This window comes from Camelus dromedarius, chromosome 22 (assembly GCF_036321535.1).
Source record: "Camelus dromedarius isolate mCamDro1 chromosome 22, mCamDro1.pat, whole genome shotgun sequence".
Classification (NCBI taxonomy): Eukaryota; Metazoa; Chordata; class Mammalia; order Artiodactyla; family Camelidae; genus Camelus; species Camelus dromedarius.
The window spans coordinates 34504457-34523486 of NC_087457.1; the positions used below are offsets into that span (position 1 = coordinate 34504457).

The 19030-nt window shown below is 47.8% G+C and overlaps 1 protein-coding gene across 1 annotated transcript in view; it reads left to right on the forward strand.

Moving 5' to 3' along the window:
* Positions 1-19030, forward strand: part of CSMD1 (CUB and Sushi multiple domains 1) — a 1691213-nt gene that overhangs the window by 1656110 nt on the left and 16073 nt on the right. Inside the window, exons 60-68 of the mRNA XM_064477604.1 lie at positions 1167-1355; positions 4093-4266; positions 4952-5134; positions 11745-11921; positions 12555-12734; positions 14960-15133; positions 15339-15512; positions 16964-17037; positions 18422-18533. Of these exons, the coding sequence (XP_064333674.1) occupies positions 1167-1355; positions 4093-4266; positions 4952-5134; positions 11745-11921; positions 12555-12734; positions 14960-15133; positions 15339-15512; positions 16964-17037; positions 18422-18533 (1437 nt within the window). The remainder of the gene's footprint in view (positions 1-1166; positions 1356-4092; positions 4267-4951; positions 5135-11744; positions 11922-12554; positions 12735-14959; positions 15134-15338; positions 15513-16963; positions 17038-18421; positions 18534-19030) is intronic.

The window sequence follows — 19030 nt, forward strand, 5'->3', positions numbered from 1 at the left end:
TGAAACATAACTTTCATATATTTGAAAAACAGTCATAATAAATTGTTTTTGTTTTTTTCCCTCTGCAACCAGTAATCCTATATTTAAAATTTTGATTCATCCAATTGGTAAACAAGCTGAAAATGTTTATTCTGTGCAATACACTGAATGTGGCAGGGACATTTCACCTTTGATTGTCCTCCACGGACAGGTCTGTTTGTTCAACTCAAAAGAACTTGAGTCTTGGGTTGTTTCAGATGCATAGACTATGGTTCTGCAGCATTGAAAGGGGTCCTCTGGTCCTCGGGCCAGAGCGGAGGCCGAGGGCACAGATAGGGTGAGGGTTTGCCTTCAGCCATGGGGCCCCGTGGCTCCGGTGACCGCCTGGGAATCCATCGCACTTCCCCCTTCTGAGCCCGAAGTGTCTGGAGGGAGCGCAGCCCGCGGCAGCTGGCCCATTCTGTGGCTGGGGGGGCAAAGCGTGAGACAGTCAGGGCCTCTTTCTTTCCCTCTGCACCTGCAGAAGCACATTGCTCATTCCCTGCCAGACGCCAGCAGGCGTTCAGGCTAATAGAGCATCATTCAGATGAACCAGAGCACGTCGTCCTCACGGTCGCTGTGGGGCCGTTTCCACAGGGAAAGAGCTTAAATCAGAGGCGCCTTAATTTACTTTGCTGTTAAGTGCTGATGGAAGGGTTGTCATTCTCCTGTGCTTTAGACGTGTCAGAGGTTACTTCAGGCACGTGTGGAAGCATTAAGGCATGTATTTTGGGGGGAGGGTAATTAATGACTGTTTCCCAGACTTTCCTGAAACATTGCACTCACATACAGCTACTTCAGACCCAGCCATTTCTATTTTAATATTTTTTAACTGAAAAGCGTCACTAGGAAAACTATTTTAGACTTTACATTCCAGAAGCCTATTATCAAGAAACAGTTAAAAGCTGTCCGTCTCATGTCGTTAAAATTGCTGTCATAGCCAGCATGTTGCTTGACATCTTTTGAAGCATGATGACCCAACGAGGGGAACTTGTCGAGGGCGCAGAGCTTCGTGACAAGCCTTGGCAGTGATGCGGACCTCTCACAAACCTTCTAAAACAGCGAGGAGGGCTGGCCTTCGCGGCCCCTCTGTTTTGTCCGTAAACTATGGCTGCGTCTAAACCACGTGTGATGTGTTTCCTTGGCAGTGGTGAACTGCTCGGATCCAGGCTTTGTGGAAAATGCGGTGCGCCAGGAGCAGCAGCGTTTCCCCGAGAGCTTTGAGTACGGCATGAGCGTCATGTACCACTGCAAGAGGGGCTTCTACTTGCTGGGGTCTTCCGTCCTGACCTGCACAGCCAGCGGCCTCTGGGATCGCTCCCTCCCCAAGTGTCTGGGTAAGTGAGGGCCACCCTGCGTCCTTGTACCCAGAGCCCTGCAGGAGCAGCACCCACAGAGCACGTGGGGTTTTTTAAGTATTCAGAAAGGTATGAGTTTTACTTCTTCCCCCCCCAAATCGTATTAGTTATTATGATATCTTTATAGATTGGCCAGAAACCACAAAATACAACTCAGACTAGCTCCAGGGGAGCAAAGAGGCGGGGGCACTGGCCCCAGAGAGAAGTGGCCTCAGCTCTCGGGGCACATGTGGACCCCCTCTGTCTTTGTGTCTGCCTGTCCCTGCTTGTCCCCGGCCTCACCCAGCAGGCGGGCTAATTCTCTCAGTTCAGACATGGCGCCAGCGGCCGGCGGGCCGGGCCTCCCTCAGCACCCTGAGTCCCGCAGCACCGCGCCTCTGTCTGCACCCAGGCCCGGAATCCTGTCGAAAGGCTAGAATAGGGGTCCCTGTCTGCTGAGCCAGCCCTGGTGGGAAGGCTGGGCCGCTCTGCCGGGCCTGAGCTGGGTCTCTTAGGACTTCTGGTACAATCAGGTGTGAATAGGATTTAAAAACATTTTTTTTTATTTGTTTATTTACTTTTTATTGAAAGATTCTTTAAATTCTTCTTGAATTAGTGGTTTTGTCCTAGTTGTTCAGATCGTATCTTGACTGTGGCTTCCTCCTGAGCCCTGCGGTCACACACGAGGATGTGTGTTGCCCCGCAGCACGGGGGGCTCCTCTGGGCCCTCAAAACCGCAGCCCCCGTGGTGCTTCCCTCAGAACGTTGTTAACCATGCATTTTTGACCATGTAGGTTGACAGGGACACTTTTTCCTACCCCAATAGCTATGGTATTACTTTCTTTCACTTGAAAAAAAAATATATTGTCCTTTAACTCAGAGAGAATCATCTTGTTGAAACATAGTCTGAAAATCCAGGAAAGGGGGTCACTCTCCTTGGCCTTTTAAATATCAGCCAGAAACAACGCTTCAAATCAAAATCCTGGCTTTTTAGTATTCACTTTGTGTGTGTAGAGAGAATGGGAAATGACAATTACATTATAAATTGAATTTACTGAAAAAAATGTGGAATCCACTTTATGTCTCACAATTACAGCGTTTTCAGCACATTTTCAGAATGGACTGGAGCTGGAGACTTTTCTCCTGCAAGTCAGTGTCCCTCAAAACCCCTTCCAGCCCACCTGGAAACCTGTCTCAGATCCCAGCTGTAACAATGCAATTATGTCCATGGAGAGAGAGCGGTGACTTTCAAAGACAAATGTACAGCCGATTTGTAAGATGGCAAAAGCACGTAAATGCATGTGTTACAATTCTCATCACATTTTATGTTTTCTGGTTTCCTGTGCCTTCACACACGGGAATTTTTCAGAGAAATTAGTTTTGTTTTGTTTCGTCTTCCCCCCAGAGATTTCCCTTACCTTCTCCCGGGCGTCTGTGAGACCTCCGTTAGTTTCTGTGATGATGCCAGCGTGCCCCGGATCTCCGGGAACTAGGTTTTCACTGATCTCATTTTCCGAGGTGGCGAGTTCCCGCCACTGGGTGTCGTTAACCGTCGGAATTACCGCGACTTGGGGAACACAGGTCCTCGGAGGAGCGTTTTGTTGTTTCGTGCTCTGCAGCAGCTGAACCTCCCCCCTGTTTTTGCTGTTAAATTCTTCCACTGCCTTTTTTCTCTCTCTTTTATGTCACCTGGAACTGATTACTTACCAGCCATTTCACTGATTTAGCTCAGATTAGCTCCTTTTTAGGGCTCTCTAGATAAACTCTTGCTCTCCAGTGGATGGATGTCAGTGTAAGACAGTCTCGGTCTAAGGGCTGATGTGACTCCGGGGATGGGCAATGCTTTCAACCTGTTTAATCTGCCTCTCTGCTCGGTAACATTTGGGGGTTGCCAACGACCAAATGCGGTTACTCTTGGATGTTAAATCAGCAGCCTTTGAGTAATTCGTTGGTAGCCTCAGCCCAGCTAGCTGTCTGCACATGGTATCAAGTCTGTCCGTGGTTAACCCTCATTGTGGCCTTCATAGAGGGAGAGAGAAATTTTCACTATCCTATGATAATCTGGATTCCAGAATTTTCCTTTCTGAGGGATTATTATGGATAGATTATAGGCCTGATTTGGTGTAAGTTGAGAGAAATGAATGGAGTAGCTGCGGACACAATTAATCAGCAATGTGTTATTATTTCTATTATTTTTACTTAAACATTTTAGAGTGCCACCTATCAGAAGAAAATTGGTTAGAATGGTCTTTCCAGACATGTGACCTGGAAGAGCAAGCAGGTTCAACAGAGTTTTGTCCCCAAGCAAAGCTTGTGATGGTCACACTAACTGAAGAAATAACAGTAGTTTAGAAGGATCTGCGTTTATTTCTAACGTTTTGTGGAGCACTGCCTATTTAGGGTACAGTTAAGGGCAGATGGAAAGAAATTAGGAAGAGTGACTTTCTTTCTGAAAATCTAAATGTAAATTTCGACCTTCAGGGAAAAAAAACTACCTTAAGTTAATCATAAACAAACAGAGAACTTCACTGACAGCCCCTGTCTGCTGGTGACACACTCAGGGTCAGAGTGGAAGGAGGGTGGGCTGGAAATTGGCGTTTCTTACGTGCAGGGAGCTGCAGGCTGGTGCCGGTGGGCCTAGTAGGTGATGAGTTATGAGTGCCTATGTGGCACACACTGCTAAGTAGCTTAAACAGAAATGGAGCACTCATTTATTTCACTACACTTTTTGTTCAAGCCATCTCCTGTGGACACCCGGGGGTTCCTGCCAACGCCATCCTGACCGGGACGCTGTTCACGTTCGGGGCCGTGGTTCACTACTCCTGCCAGGGGGGCCGGGGCCTCGTGGGCAACAGCAGCAGGACATGCCAGGAAGACAGTCACTGGAGCGGAGCCCCGCCCCAGTGCACAGGTGGGCGCCACCCTCAGGGCATCACTGACAGCGCGCGGTCCAGGCCTCCCAGGCTGTCACTCTTCACTCCCAGCCGAAAATGCCATCGCGTGTGTGATCCGCACTGTCGTCTTCATTGTTGTCATGACCTTAAACACCTGTCACTGCACACGTACTCCTGGGGGAGTCCCTGGAGTTCCCGGATCGCCCTGAGTCAGAAACTACCTCTTTGAAAAAAAAAATCACCCTAATTCTTCCATGCATGTTTCATGATAAATAAATAGAACTCAGAAAATCAGCAAGTCAACATAACTGGGGGGAATCAAGCCTCTCCTTTTTGACTTTTGTTTACATCCCCGATACACCTTCACGCCGCCTCCTGGTCCCTGTCCTCACCGACACTGCCAGCCGACAGCCCTGCATTCACCGTCCCCAGTATTTCACTTCTTCTACAGAATATCAGCTACTGTCATAACCGTATTCTCATCAGCCATTTTGATTTCAGTCACAGAGAAACAATTTCTTAGAGTCTTCCACTTTTGTGCAGTTACAAACTACACCTTTCTCACAGGGTTTCCAGAACGCTCTGGAACTGTGACCCGTGTTGCGTATACACGTACAGAAAGTTCCGTTCTCTTCAAACCTAGCAGCCCTGTTTTGAACAGATCTAACACGGTGTCCTGCCGTGTGTGCTTGCATCCCACAGGGAACAACCCTGGATTTTGTGGCGATCCAGGCACCCCGGCACATGGGTCTCGGCTCGGAGATGAATTTAAGACCAAGAGCCTGCTCCGCTTCTCCTGTGAGGTGGGCTACCAGCTGCGGGGGTCTGCGGAGCGGACGTGTTTGCCCAACGGGTCCTGGTCGGGGCTGCAGCCTGTGTGCGAAGGTGAGTGAGTTCAAGCCGGGAAGTCGGCCTGCGCAGCAGGAGCCACGCCCTTCCTCCTAAGGCGACCAGTCACGTCCCACAGGCACCCTGCAGGCTTACACCGTCTGTACCGTTAACCGCTTTCACCCCCAGGTATTTGGGAGATTCGTCCAAAAGCAGGACAGGTGTGCGGAGAAACCCTGACTGTGGCACAGCAGGCCTCGCCTTGGGGAGGTCCTGGTCTGAGGGGGTCTCTGGGCCCCCGATGATCGTCTCTGCGGGATTTTGCGTGTTCGGGGGCTGTGGGTGGTGAACGGCTGAGACAGGGGAGCTGTGGCTGCGGCAGCTCCAGATCCACAGCTGTCCCCGCCCCACGGGCGGCCCGGCCCGGAGCCCCGTGTCCCAGAAGAACCCGGGGTTGTCCCCCTTCTAGCATTTTGGAGGGAGTATGCTGTCATAATTAAGAGGCATAACAGGAAACAGTGGGAAACCCCAGGGATAACAGTCAACGTCACAGGTACTTTATAGACACTGGTCACGTACTGGTCGTGCCCTGCCCTAAGCAAAGGTCGCTGAGATGCCAGCAGTGTGTTCAGAGTCCAGAAATAAATGAGTTAGAATCCAGACAGAGAAGACTTTGAGGTTTGCATGCACACTTCTCACCTTCTTAAGTTTTGTGTCTAAAATGATTACACAAGTTAATTAAATATCTATTTTTATATGGATGAAACACTTTCTATATAATTTGATTAGCTGGAATAAACTCACACGATATCAACATCAGAAATACAGATCAAGTTTACTCCATCTTCATGTTCTCTAGCCTGCTATGTCGTCTGGGCTTGGACCCGCCTCTCACTGTGTTGTGTGTGTTCTGTAGATCAGTGGGAGATGGTATGTACGTAGGTGACTGGACTGTGTTTTACAGAAGCTAGCTGTATCATGTGTGATCCACAGAATATAAACTCACATATATGCACGAGACAATTCTGTGTGTGCATGTGCGCGCACGTATGTGTGTGCGTATGTGTGTATGTCTACGTGCGTGTGTGCGCGCGCGTGTGTGTGTGGTGTCTCATTCAGAGTCAGATTATCTTGGGGCATCTATCTGTCTGTGATAATCCAAGATAATTTTTGACTCCAGATCGCCTCTTGACAATCAAGTTAGTGTAAATCTTAATGTTAGGCCCTAAATACAGGGAACTATATTCAGTACCTTGTAATACTCTAAAATGAAAAACAATATATATATATATATATATATATATATATATATATATATATATATATATATATATGTATGTACAACTGAATCACCATGCTGTTCACCAGACACTAACACAACATTGTAAGTCAACTCTATGTCAACAAAAAAACAGTTTGGGCCCTAAGGAAGCTGCCTTAAACCCCACGTCTCTGCGTGGCTGAGGGAACGTGCCGCCTGCAGCTGTGAGCTGCGGGTTAGCCTGTGTTGGCTGAAGCGCGCAACTACAGACGAGTAGACTTGTCCCCTCTCGGACACAGTTTTCTCAGTTCCCTCCCTCTTGCAGAAATTTGAATATTAAATTCTCTTTCTCACCGAAACCACGGTGTTTTCTGTCCTGTAACGTAGAGCCTCAGAGTCTGCACGACTTCTGTGCTCTGCAGTCAGAGTCCTTTTCCCTCTGTTGCATCTGTGAATTGCTGATCCAGGAGTATTTGACCATCATGAAGATTAAGTAAGGTTTCCACTTTAGTTCATAACACAGCAAATGGCAGTGGCTCGCCCTCCCACTGAGCACGACCATGAAACGACAAAATACACGAGGCAAGTGTGTCAGTTGTCAGACAACAGACGGGGCATGAGGGAAGACAGACAGACGAGCTGAGCGCCATTGTCCGTCTGCCGTCCTGTCTGTTTTTCTTGCTGTGACGCTGGCAGGGGAGCCCAGGTGGTGTGGTGACTTGGTGAGGTGCTGAAGGAGAGATTGTTCTAGGCTACCGAAATGGAATCACAGAAAGGGGACTCCAAGGAAGGGGAGATGGTAAAGGAGAGCCCCAGAATCCTGTATGGCCCTCATGGGGTGACTCAGCTGAGAGCTGGGCCGACAAGCCCGGGTGGGGCTCAGGGACGCGCAGACCCTCACCGGGAGCAGACCCGTGAGACTAGAAGTCATTCCGCACTGAGGCACGCCGGAGATCTGGCCAGTCAGAGCTCTCACCGTGCACTTGGGGCATCTCATGGGGGCCTAGAAAGCCCACGCATTATGAGTGGGTCCCACTCCTACAACGCAGGAACACGCTAGAAGCGAGAGCAAAAACACGTCAGGACGAAGACTAAATAGATCTAACAAAGAATAAAACTGAGGACAGGACCCACAAGACCTACGATGAATTTAACAGCCCATCAGAACGAAACCCAGCATCTTTTACAGGACTGACACTCCATGCAATATTTCATTCACAGTGTCCAGTCTACAGCAAAAAACTAGTACACAGCTCAAAACAATATTATCCATACTCCAGCCAAGCAACCCACCAACCACAAGACAGACAGTGGACGTAGAATCTGATCCTGAGATGGCCCAAGTGTTGAAAATAATACACAAGGATTTAAATAAGCTACTACAATAGGTTCAAGGCTTAAAGTAAGTTAAATCATAAACAAGGAATCTCAACAGAGAAATGAAAATAATAAAAGAGAATCAAATGGAAACTCTGAAATGGACAGACACATTATCTGATATAAAGTTTTCTGGGTGAGCTTAGCAGATAAAAAATGCCAGAAGGGCCAGTTAACTTAAAGATAGTTCAATGGAAATTATCCAGTCTGAAAAACAGAAAAAAATCCCAGAACAATAGTTTCCTATGAGATAATATCAAGCAGTTTAATGTACTTGTAATCGGACATCTAGAAGGAAAAGGAGAGAGAGAATGGGGCAGAAGATCAATGGAAAAACTTGGTTACAAGTTAACCAAACTCGGTGGGGTACTGTGGCTCCCAAAGTCCCAACAAACCTCGCTTAGATACACCCAAATTCTGTCAAGGTTGGCCATTCATTGGGGATTGTCCTTCCACAGCGGGTGTACCTCAAGCATTTTGGTTTTGCAAATTTAAAGGGTGAAAAAATTAAACAATTGAGTGTGAGTAAAGTTTTCCATAGAAATTCACATTATGGCGTCTATTTCAGCAAAACACACATGAATTCACTTAATTAGAGTTTAATTGGATTTCATTTCATAATGCACTTAACTCAGACTATGCAAAGTGCCTTTTAAATAGACTTTGGTTTATCAAAAGTTAGAAATGCAAAGGGTTCCTATAAAATCCTTATAAACTTGTCCCTTAAAATCTGTATACAGAAAGAAGTTGTCACTAAAATGTTTCAATACTAAAAGCATTTCTCAGATATGCAAAGCCCCACAAAGTTGGCTGTTTCCAGACTGCACGGTACAGAAATCATGGGAAGGTGAATAAGTAATAGTAGCTGTTGCACCGACTCCAACAACAAATGATGGATAGGAGTGCACAGCCAACCCACTCCCCTCCCCGCACACACACTTAAAACGCAGCTCTTTGGAGAATCTGTAGCTTTCAGTGTTTTCTCACTTGTTGTCATAGGGCCATGTCTTCAGGGCACATTATCACCTACAGAAAATGGTGTTATCAGCGACTTTTTCATTCTTACAAAGGTCAGCTGTGGCCAAATATATTCAAGACCCCTAGCCGAGGTCACCTCCCTCCTGATGAATTCTCCTTCTCTGAATCTATTAAAAATATTAGATCCCTGACGGATATTTCAATAAATTATGAAAAGGGGGAGTTCATGAATCACAAAAGAAAAATCTTTTAAAATTAAATTCTTAAACAGCAAAGCACTTATATTTCTAATACATTTTCATCACTTTAAGTCATGTTTTCTCGTTAGCATCTAGACCTTTAGTTACAGACTCACTGACTTGACTTTTCAAATGGATGTATGTTATGAAGTCGCTTCAACGTCACTACCTCATTGGGGTCGGTTGCACTAGGCAACTTTAACCCTCTTCCCCATGAGACCGAGGATAAAGCCTGCCTTTCATGCAGGTGATGGGCATGTGATTGAAGTGATATTAACAAAAACAGCAAGACCACCATGAATACAGCAGACAGATTGCTCGGCATCTTGGACCTGGCATGTGTACCCCTCCAGCTGGGAGCCCGTATCTTTATTGTACCCATTTTACAGTCCGGACGTGACATGTTGAGGACATGACTCCATCATGCACGTTTATTTAACTTGTTTAAGCAAAGATTCAAACCTACAACTACCTAACTCAGTTCAACAGCAGCCTTCCGGGCGCAGCACGCTAAGTGAACAGCACTGACAGCTGTGAACAGTAAAGTGTATTTGGAATAAGTATAATGCTTTTCTGTTACAAATCAAGGAAAAGAAAGTTATCTTTTGCCAAAAGGAGTCACGTTAACCAAATGTACTTTAAAAAAAAGAGATGTATTTAAAAAGAAATTTTAACTTGTAATTTTTAAAAACTCTTGTTTTCCTCCTAGTGACTCTGAATTTAATCTCGTTTGCTTTGTGGCGGTCCTCTGATGTCTCACAGCAGAAGGATGGTGACATAGAAACATATGGGGGTGCTGTTTACTAGTCTCCATTTTCATCGGCATGACCATTGGTGAAAGTGTCTCCGTCAGGAAAAAAAATTAACCATGAATTCGATTTTATAGGGTGCAGTATTTGAGGGAACTTTATAAACATTAGGATGTCATTGTTACTACAGGCTTTTACTGACTGACAATATATGTGTCTATAAACTAAGTTCAATGTGTTTCAACAGTTACCTGCTTTATTTTAGCATTGGTCCTTCCCAGGTCACTTCTGAGAATGGCTCCATAGATTTCCATAGCAGACATGGTCAGAATAAAATATAATGACATGGCCATCTTTTGCTAGTTTGCTAGATTATGAATTGGATCAATAAAATTACTTCTACATCAGGTTTGCATCCATACCTCTACAAAATCACCATGTGAACTAAATGATGAATCAATGGTTGTTGAGTGGATGAGTAATTGTCTTGAATAGGACAACAGCTTGGGTTTTTTGCCATGTGAAATTGTAATTTATGTCACAGCCATAAAAGAACTTCTGAGCTTTAGAGAATGTTAGGTATCATCTGCTTCAGGATTGGTAACTACATCTCAACTTAAATGCCAGCCAAGAAACTACTGAGTGAGCTGTGTTAGAAGGGTTTGTAAGTGCAAACCCAGGCTCATCAGGGAAGAGGGGTACAATTGATCAGTTATGTCTGGCATGGAAAAGAGATGTAATTGATTAGTTATGTCTGACATGGCCACAGGTATAGAAGCATCAGCATACGTGCTCTATGTTTGTCAAAACAAGCTCTAGACCAACCTGAGGGTCTGTGCATGTTTAACTAAATAGGACAGGGAATTCCCTAAGCTTCCATTACAGTGGCTTTTATTTTGGAATCTGTTTTCTTCCATTTTTAAAAAATTTTTATTGAAGTGCATTTGATTTACAATGTTAGTTTTCAGGTGTACAGCAAAGTGATCAGTTATACATATACATACATATATACATTTTCTTTTCAGATTCTTTTCCACTCTATGTTATTACAAGAAATTGAATATAGTTCCCTGTGCTGTACAGTAGGCTCTTGTTTATCTATTTGTTTTCTTCCATGTTTTTAAGGAGAGTATGTCTTTGTTCTCAAAGCTAGATTTAAAAGTGGAACAATTGAACAGGCAAGAGTATGTTCAAATATTCTCAGAAATGGACTCATGATATATTCTTGTTATTAAAATTCACATTCTTTATACGTCTGCTGTCGTACATTATTGTGTACGGAGGAAAAATCATCATCTTTATGGTTAATAGTAGGTTCAGTCAAAAAAAGCAAAAAACCTTTTGTGGATTAAAATCATCACCTTGATACACACCCAGCAGCCGCTGAGTTTCCTTGTTTGCTGACTAAGGAGCCCGCAAGACAGACACTCAGAACTAGACTTGTTCCACTGGCATCAGTAGCTGAGGTCTTCATGCCTGTATGCGGTGTGACACTCACCCAGAGAGACAGAAAGTCCAGCCATTCCAAAGCCAGGGAACACAGCTGCCCCAGACTCGGGAACACTGAGGAGACCCTGTTCCCAAGGAGTGTACGTGTAGTCATTCATATTCCTCAGGCAACCCTCATTTTTTCAAATAAATTATCCTGGACAGATAAATATGACCTGATTTGTCCAGATTTTTTTTTTAAATGCAGCTATGGGATGAAGGGAGACTCTTGTGAGTTGCTCATATCATATAGATCCTTTAGAAGATCATAATAATTTTATTTATTGTGTTATAAACATGTTAAATCCCAAAGGACCGAGGTTTTGGATTTTCAGTACTTTAACTCACCTTTTAATCTGTTTGGAAGAAATGCATTTTGGAAAAGAGAGTACGAACATATAACTTGCACATTTGTAACTCATCAGTGAAAGAACAGTGTGAGTCATAAAGTAAAATATACAGGAAACATCTCCCATAGTTACAGGTCCAGCCTCTTACAGTGTTGCACTGCTGCTGCTGGGTTTGTGGTGTGGCCACGGTCTCTGCCTGCGGGTCACGGCTGTGTGTCCCCGCAGCTGTGTCCTGTGGGAACCCCGGCACCCCCGCCAACGGCATGATCATCAGCAGCGACGGCGTCCTGTTCTCCAGCTCGGTGGTCTACGCCTGCTGGGAGGGCTACAGGACCTCGGGGCTGACCACGCGGCACTGCACCGCCAACGGGACCTGGACCGGCTCGGCTCCCGACTGCACAAGTGAGTGACGGGCCCTCGCGGTCGGGCAAGGACATCACCCCAGCAGCTGCTTGATTGAGAAAAGTTAATTGATTTTATAAAGTGGCATTGATTTTTTTTTACTCCATAGAGGAAAAAAGGATTCTGTCTTATACATATGTTTGATATTGTCGTGACCATTTATTAGGCACTTTTAGATTTTTCTTTACTTTTTCTTACTTGCATGGGTGAAGCTACTTTGCGTGGCCAGTTGGGTTGGGTGTTATAAAACTGAGGTCAAAACAGTAAGATTTGTTCCCTCTGTAGAGCACTCAGGAGGCAGGGGACTAAGCCTGGCGCTGGGCTCTCTGGTCTCAGTCGGTGTCTCTGTCCTGGACCTCGGGGTGTGAGCACACGCCACGCTCGTTCAGGACTGGACCGGGAAGTCAGCTGCCGTGCCTGCGCCACCGCTAAAGGGGTGGACACAAGCGACTCCCAGCACGCAGCCTCCTGAAAGCTGGCCAGGAAGACTGTCAGACAGGCTGGTGTCGCTGTAATAATTCACTGCTTCAGCACTCTGAGTAGCAGCTGAGGGAGAATGACTTAAATGGAAACGAGTCGTTTTGCAATAGATACTGCCGTGTCTCTAATTCTCCCTTGTTCTCCGCTCGTTAGTTATAAGCTGTGGAGACCCGGGCACCCTGGCGAACGGCATCCAGTTTGGGACAGATTTCACCTTCAACAAGACTGTGAGCTACCAGTGTAACCCCGGCTACCTCATGGAGCCCCTCACGTCACCCACTATCCGCTGCACCAAAGACAGCTCGTGGAACCACAGCAAACCCATCTGCAAAGGTTTGTGTGCTGGCTGTGTGGGGGGTTTTACCTGCGTGTATGGAAGTCTTCACTGGATGCTGTTTTGTTTCACCTGCAGGCATCTGTGTGGCCCTACTGCATGCTAGCACGTCCTGTAAACTCACTCACAAATTCTAAATCACTTCCTTTTCTGAATATTTCAATCTCAGTTTTATAGATCGGGGGCTGACCCATAGAGAGTTTTAGTAAATGGCTCAGGATCAGATATCAGGACGTGGAGACATGAGGGTTTCACAGTCTTACCCTCCCTGGGGTCTGGGCTGTGAACCCCAGTGCTTCGCTCTTGGGGTAAATACGTTAACCTGGCAGCATCGAGTCTTCTGGCCCACATGACGGGGCGGGGCGGGGGGGCTGATACTGCGGGATTTGGGAGTCAGGTTAGAGAGAGAAGCTGACCACAGACAGGGGCCGAGGCAGAGACTGTCGGCGCCGCGATGTTTGGGAGCTTCTGATCTGACTCTGACGACACAGGCGGTGGAGACGGTGTGGAAAGTTTTACGTCTTGTACACAGGACTTTCCCGGGAGAGCCGAGCAGCTGCAGCCATCCCGTGGCCTGGGGGAGGCCGGGGGCCGGGCTGTGACAGCTGTACCAGGGCCGGGATTTGCAGGGTTAGGACTTCTCCACCTGCACCAGGGAGAGCGTGTGGGCTCTGACCCGCTGGGCCGGGGGGAGGGGAGCGGAGGGGCTGGGATGCTGGCAGGGATGGACACAGAGAAGTGGTGGCTTCCTCTCTGTCAGACGAGGGGTGGACAGGAGAGGGGGGGGCCTCAGTGAGGATGAGTGTCCTCAGGGGGTTCGGAGGGACAGATGGTCTCCGGAGACAGAGCTGGTTGTGAGGCTTGGGTGAGACGTCGGTGCCCCCTGCCTGGCGGCCTGGGCAGGTCCTGGACCATCCTGGCTTCCCCATGGGAGCACGAGGGTCACACTGTCTCCTTCTCACCACCCCCCAGCTGCAGCTGTGAGCACTGTGCTGTGACGTGGCAGGTGCAGAATGCAAGTCCAGTGAGACTTGCGGCTTCGTGTTGGGAGTGTTCCAGTCACGGGAGCACGTTGATGACACTTGTCAACAAATGTCCTGTCTCTGGGGCTTCGTGTTCTGTAGACCTTTGTCCCCCTTTTCAGTATTCACTGCATGAATAATAAATAATCCCACGGCCAAGCAGGCCCTTCCGAAGAGACCGCGCTCCTCTCCTGAACCTTCTTCCTCCGGCACCCTCGTCCCCCCTCTGCTGAAGCACGTTCCCACCCGGGGGCCCGTCTGTGACAACCCCCGACTGCCACGCTCCCCGCATCTGCACACATGGGCTCTCCAGAAATGCTTGTTAAGTGAATGGACAGATGGATGGAAGGTTTCCCACTAGTGTGCGTGCACGTGTGGTGCTGGGAGTCTGAACGCCTTTCTCCCACGAGAAGGGCTGAGCACGAGAAAACGCAGGTGGGGAGACATGGTGAGTCTCCTCTCCTGTGTCTGCTGCTGCCTAAACCGTCCTTGGCGAACTCTCCCAATGTGGAAAATCCAAGGCGCTCTTAGACCATCAGGGAAGATTTGGGGACAGTGCATCTTAGATTAACAGCTGCAGTGGGGAGGTGGGTATTTGGGGCCACACCAACTGGCAAGTCATTCCTGAGAACCGCGTTCTTACTCTCAGCCCAAGACTGTTCTAAAACACTGCCAAGTGGTATCTTAACAGAATCTTCTTTAACCAGACAAGCCCTGGTTTTTAATCCTTCAGCAAGTGGATAAACAGATTATGTCTTTTGGAAATTATATGCTGTCTTTATATTAAGGAACAGATACAGCTAGCAGGAGAAATTCTTGTCATCTGAGCACAGAAATTGAAGTTTGCACTCATTTCCTATGACCACACTCTGATCGGATTTGTCTGTGGTAACTGTCATGAAAAGACAGGAATTGAATAACAGTCTTCTTCCCTTGGTCTGTACACACTGGGACAGCCGAGTTCAGTCGGCTTCTTTTACAGCGTGGTATGCTTGGACTCTGCTCTGGTTTTATGTACTTGATCTAAATTAATGAAGAAATACTGGAGAAAGGTTTTACTATTTTGATTCTCTGTCTTCCTCAATAATTCTTCCATAAAGATGGCATTTGTAATGCAGGTAAAATTAAAATGCGAGTCATTAGAGCATCGCGGTGGCGGGGGACGCCCCCGAATGTTTAACCCATGTGTTCTCTGCAAACAGCTGTCCTGTGTGGCCCGCCCCCTCCAGTGCCCAACGGGCGAGTGGAAGGGGCGGACTTCCGCTGGGGGGCCAGCGTGGCCTACAGCTGCGCCGCCGGCTACCAGCTCTCCCACTCGGCCATCCTCTCCTGCGAGGGCCGCGGGCTGTGGAAAGGAGAGGTTCCCCAGTGCCTGCGTGAGTCCCCCGAGAACGGGTCCCCCGGGACGTCTGCTGGGACACCAGCATGCACACCCTCGGTGACCGCGGGAGGGGGGCCGCGCGGCCCCGGGCGGGGTCTGCCCTGTTAACCACTTAGGGTTTAACAGGAGCTAAGCAAGTTTAGGAGGGTAACCTAACCCAGGGACACGTGGAGGGACTGACCTCCGGCTGTTCCCCGCAGCTGTGTTCTGCGGAGACCCGGGCACCCCCGCCGAGGGGCGGCTGAGCGGCAGAAGCTTCACCTACAAATCCGACGTCTTCTTCCAGTGCAGGGCCCCCTTCATTCTGGTGGGGTCCTCACGGAGGACCTGCCAGGCTGACGGCACGTGGAGCGGAGTGCAGCCCACCTGCATCGGTAACGGCACAGGGCAGCTGGGACGGGCCCTCCGGGCTGGAACTGGGTGGTTTGTGGGTGCACAGGCCGCGGTCCCGAGGATTGTGCTTCCGGGGGGTCAGCTGACCTGATGGGCGACCTCTTTCAGATCCTGCAAACTGAGTTTGGAGTTCACATTAGGAGTTTGTTAAAAACAGCGCCTGGCCTGTGTCCTCTACCCCTGCATCTCCACCTCCATCCTTCTCAGCTGGCGACAGCCTTCTTGAGAGGAAGGGCTACTTGCTGAGGGCCAGCGTGGAAAGACGTGCTGCCCTCGCTTCGCTGTGTCCCCTCTCTGGTCTCGTCCCCATGAGACCACCTGTGCTCTGAGGGACAGAGCTCCAGGGACACACGCTCTGTTGACCGCAGAGCAGGGAGATGAAACATGCACATCGGGGCCCTTGCTATGCCCTGCACCCTCCCCTTTAGGTTAAACCTCTGTCTCCAAGGGTTCACGTGTAAATTACATTTGTCAGAAGTCCCACCGTTTATCAAGGGGGGCAGACACCAGAACCCTGACTCTCCATCCAAAGCGACTCTCCCGCCCCCAGCCCTGCGCGCCCGGCTGCTCCCCCAGCTTCCTGAGCACACGGGTGTGTCCTCTGAACACATGGACTCAACGGTTCATGATCTATATTCTTGGTTGTTTTCAAAGAAGTCAGATGATACTTAAAAATACAAGGTTAGAAATTTCATTGACGCACTGCTCTTTCTAATCAAAGTAACATGGCTGCCATTTGATTTAAACTATTCCTTTTTTGTTGCTATTTATGGAAAATTAAAAAGCAGTTTTCTCCCCCTTGATAGGCTGGTTTCTCTTGAAAACAGAATTTTCTTAGGTTGTCTGTTTTGTCTCCGCACGAGCGGCTGGAGGGCGGCCACCAGTAAAGCTGCCGTGCGCCCTGATCGCTGAAGTGCTCCGTGTTTTGGGGAAATATCCCTGTTGGTCTACTGTCCGCTTCAATTTTGAAGCATTAAGTATATTCCTCATTTTGAAATCTTGAAGAAAATTAATTCAAGAAATTTAAAATGATGCAGTAGATGACCAGAGGAGATGGTGATTAATTAAATCTTTAAAAAATAGAAGATCGTAACAGATAATGATTCAAAATACTCTGTTATTAACCAACCAATACGATATGTCAGTAGAGAAAAATTAAACCAGGAATGGAAAAGAATGTGCTTATTCTGATACAGAAAGTAATACACAGAGCAATTTAGAGTCTGAAAAGCACTAAAGATTAATATCTAAAGACGACGTCTGAAAAAAAGATGCAAACAGCAGTTTACTTTAATTTTTACCTTTTGTGTAAGACGTCTCGCACATTTGTCAAAACAGCATTTTATGAACTTTGTAAGACCTTTTATGAGAAACGTTAGCACTTCTGTAATAACCGTATGGGGCTGTTGGTTTTTTCAATTGTGACCTTCAGATCCTGCCCACAACACCTGCCCAGACCCTGGCACGCCACACTTCGGGATACAGAACAGCTCAAGAGGCTATGAGGTACCCCGTTTTCACTTCAGCATGTTTCTCCTACGTTGAAACGGAACTGATACTTAAACACGTGTGTCTTTTATGTACCATGTCTGACTCGTGTCATGTCTGCCCAAATAAAACTCACCCGGAGAGGATTTCTGCACATTATTCCAACTGTCAAAATGGAGGTAACAATACGTATCTTAACCCGCACGGCATTCGTCGCCATGTTAGTTTCTGTTGGAAAGCGTGCCTTGCTGTCTGCTGCCCTGACACGGCAAATCTCAAACCAGGGGACTTGCTACTAGGGAGCTGCGCATAAACAGACCCCATCTTGTGACCTGATATAATGGGTGAAGGATATTAAATTCTGGGGACAAAAACAGAAGGAGAGACTGTATGCAAGCCCCTCGGGCGAGGATTACTTTGTTCCTTTGTGCTCTCCCTTCTCCATCTGGTTGCTTCTACTTCCGTGAATGCAGTATCACTTGACTTATTAAATAAAAAGTATATTAACGCTTTTATTCATACGAATATTGGAGAAATCCCTACAATTGAAAAGCAAGCTTGGAATCAAATGTTACAACCCTCTTAAGTAATCAGTCACTTCAGGGCTCTCTGACCAGATGGCTTTGCAAGCCCAAGGTAGATAAGAACATTACTTTCCAGTTAGAAACCCTGTCAGTTTAGAATAGAAGCCTTGTTTCCTCAACCACTTTTTCTCCTGAAACCTAAACTGTCCTAGTTCGTTTGGCCCTGGCCCACACCGCTTACTTCCCAATGGCAGCTGTGGCTGAGGGCTCGTGCGCGGTGTGCCGAGCACCTGCGTGGGGCGCCTGGCCCGCCCTTCAGTGAGCCGTCACTCTAGGTGACGTGAGCCAGAAGGAAAGAAGAATACCATGTGATTATCACTTACATGTGGATAAAAAGGACGCTACGCACTCATCTACAAAACAGAAACCGAATCTCAGACATAGTAAACAATCTTACGGTTACTGAGGAAAGGGGGTGGGAAGGGATAAATTTGAGAGTTTGAGATTTGCATATGTTAGCCATTACATATAAAAATAGATTTTAAAAGTTTCTTTTGTACAGCACAGGGAACTATGTTCTGTATCTTGTAATAGCCTTTAATGGAAAAAATATGAAAATGAACATATGTATGTATGCATGACTGGGACATTGTGCTGTACACTGGAGACTGGAAAAAAAATGAAACAACAGCAAAAAATAAAAACTGCATCTTCACTAAAAAAAAAGAAAAAAAAAAAGAAAAAAAAAGTCCATGTTGATTCAAACAGCGCCAGGGCCCAAGGTGCGGTCTCTGGTGGACTCAGCTGGGCCACGGTGTCCAGCACGCCGGCCCCCGGGAGCCCGCGCCCCGCTCCTGAAGCTGCTGTGGTTTCCCCAGGTCGGAAGCACGGTGTTTTTCCGGTGCAGGAAAGGCTACCACGTTCAAGGCTCCACCACCCGCACTTGCCTGGCGAACCTCACGTGGAGCGGCCTGCAGACCGAGTGCATCCGTAAGTGAGACTCCCATCCAGCTCAGCAGGGTGTCTGCTCCAAGGGGACTGGCCAGGAACTGTTCTGCTTCTATTTGCTGGGCGATTTTAACTCCCTAAACTCGCGTTTCTCCCTAAAGCTGGGTTTCCTGGAGCCAGCAGCACGCACACCGCCCAGGCTGGCTGGAAAGTGAATTCTTGAGCCCAGGTTCCCCAGACCTGCCGAATTGGAGACTCCGGGGCTGCGAGGGGCAGAGGGGGTTGCGGCCAGGAAGGGGAGGGACCCAGCCTGCAGCTTCCAGGACCTCAGGGGCTACTGAAGCATGAGCGTCTGAGAGCCGGCCCTGAACCAGGGCTAACGGCGTATCCGACACTCGGGGAGAGAAGCTAGAGTGTGCACTGCCCCGCTCTCATCCGCTCACCACCGGTTATTACAGTGCCGGTAACTGGCGCCTGTGAGACGTCAGGGGACTAACAGAAACGTTTGAAGGGTTCCTCCTGGGGCCTACGTGGACCAA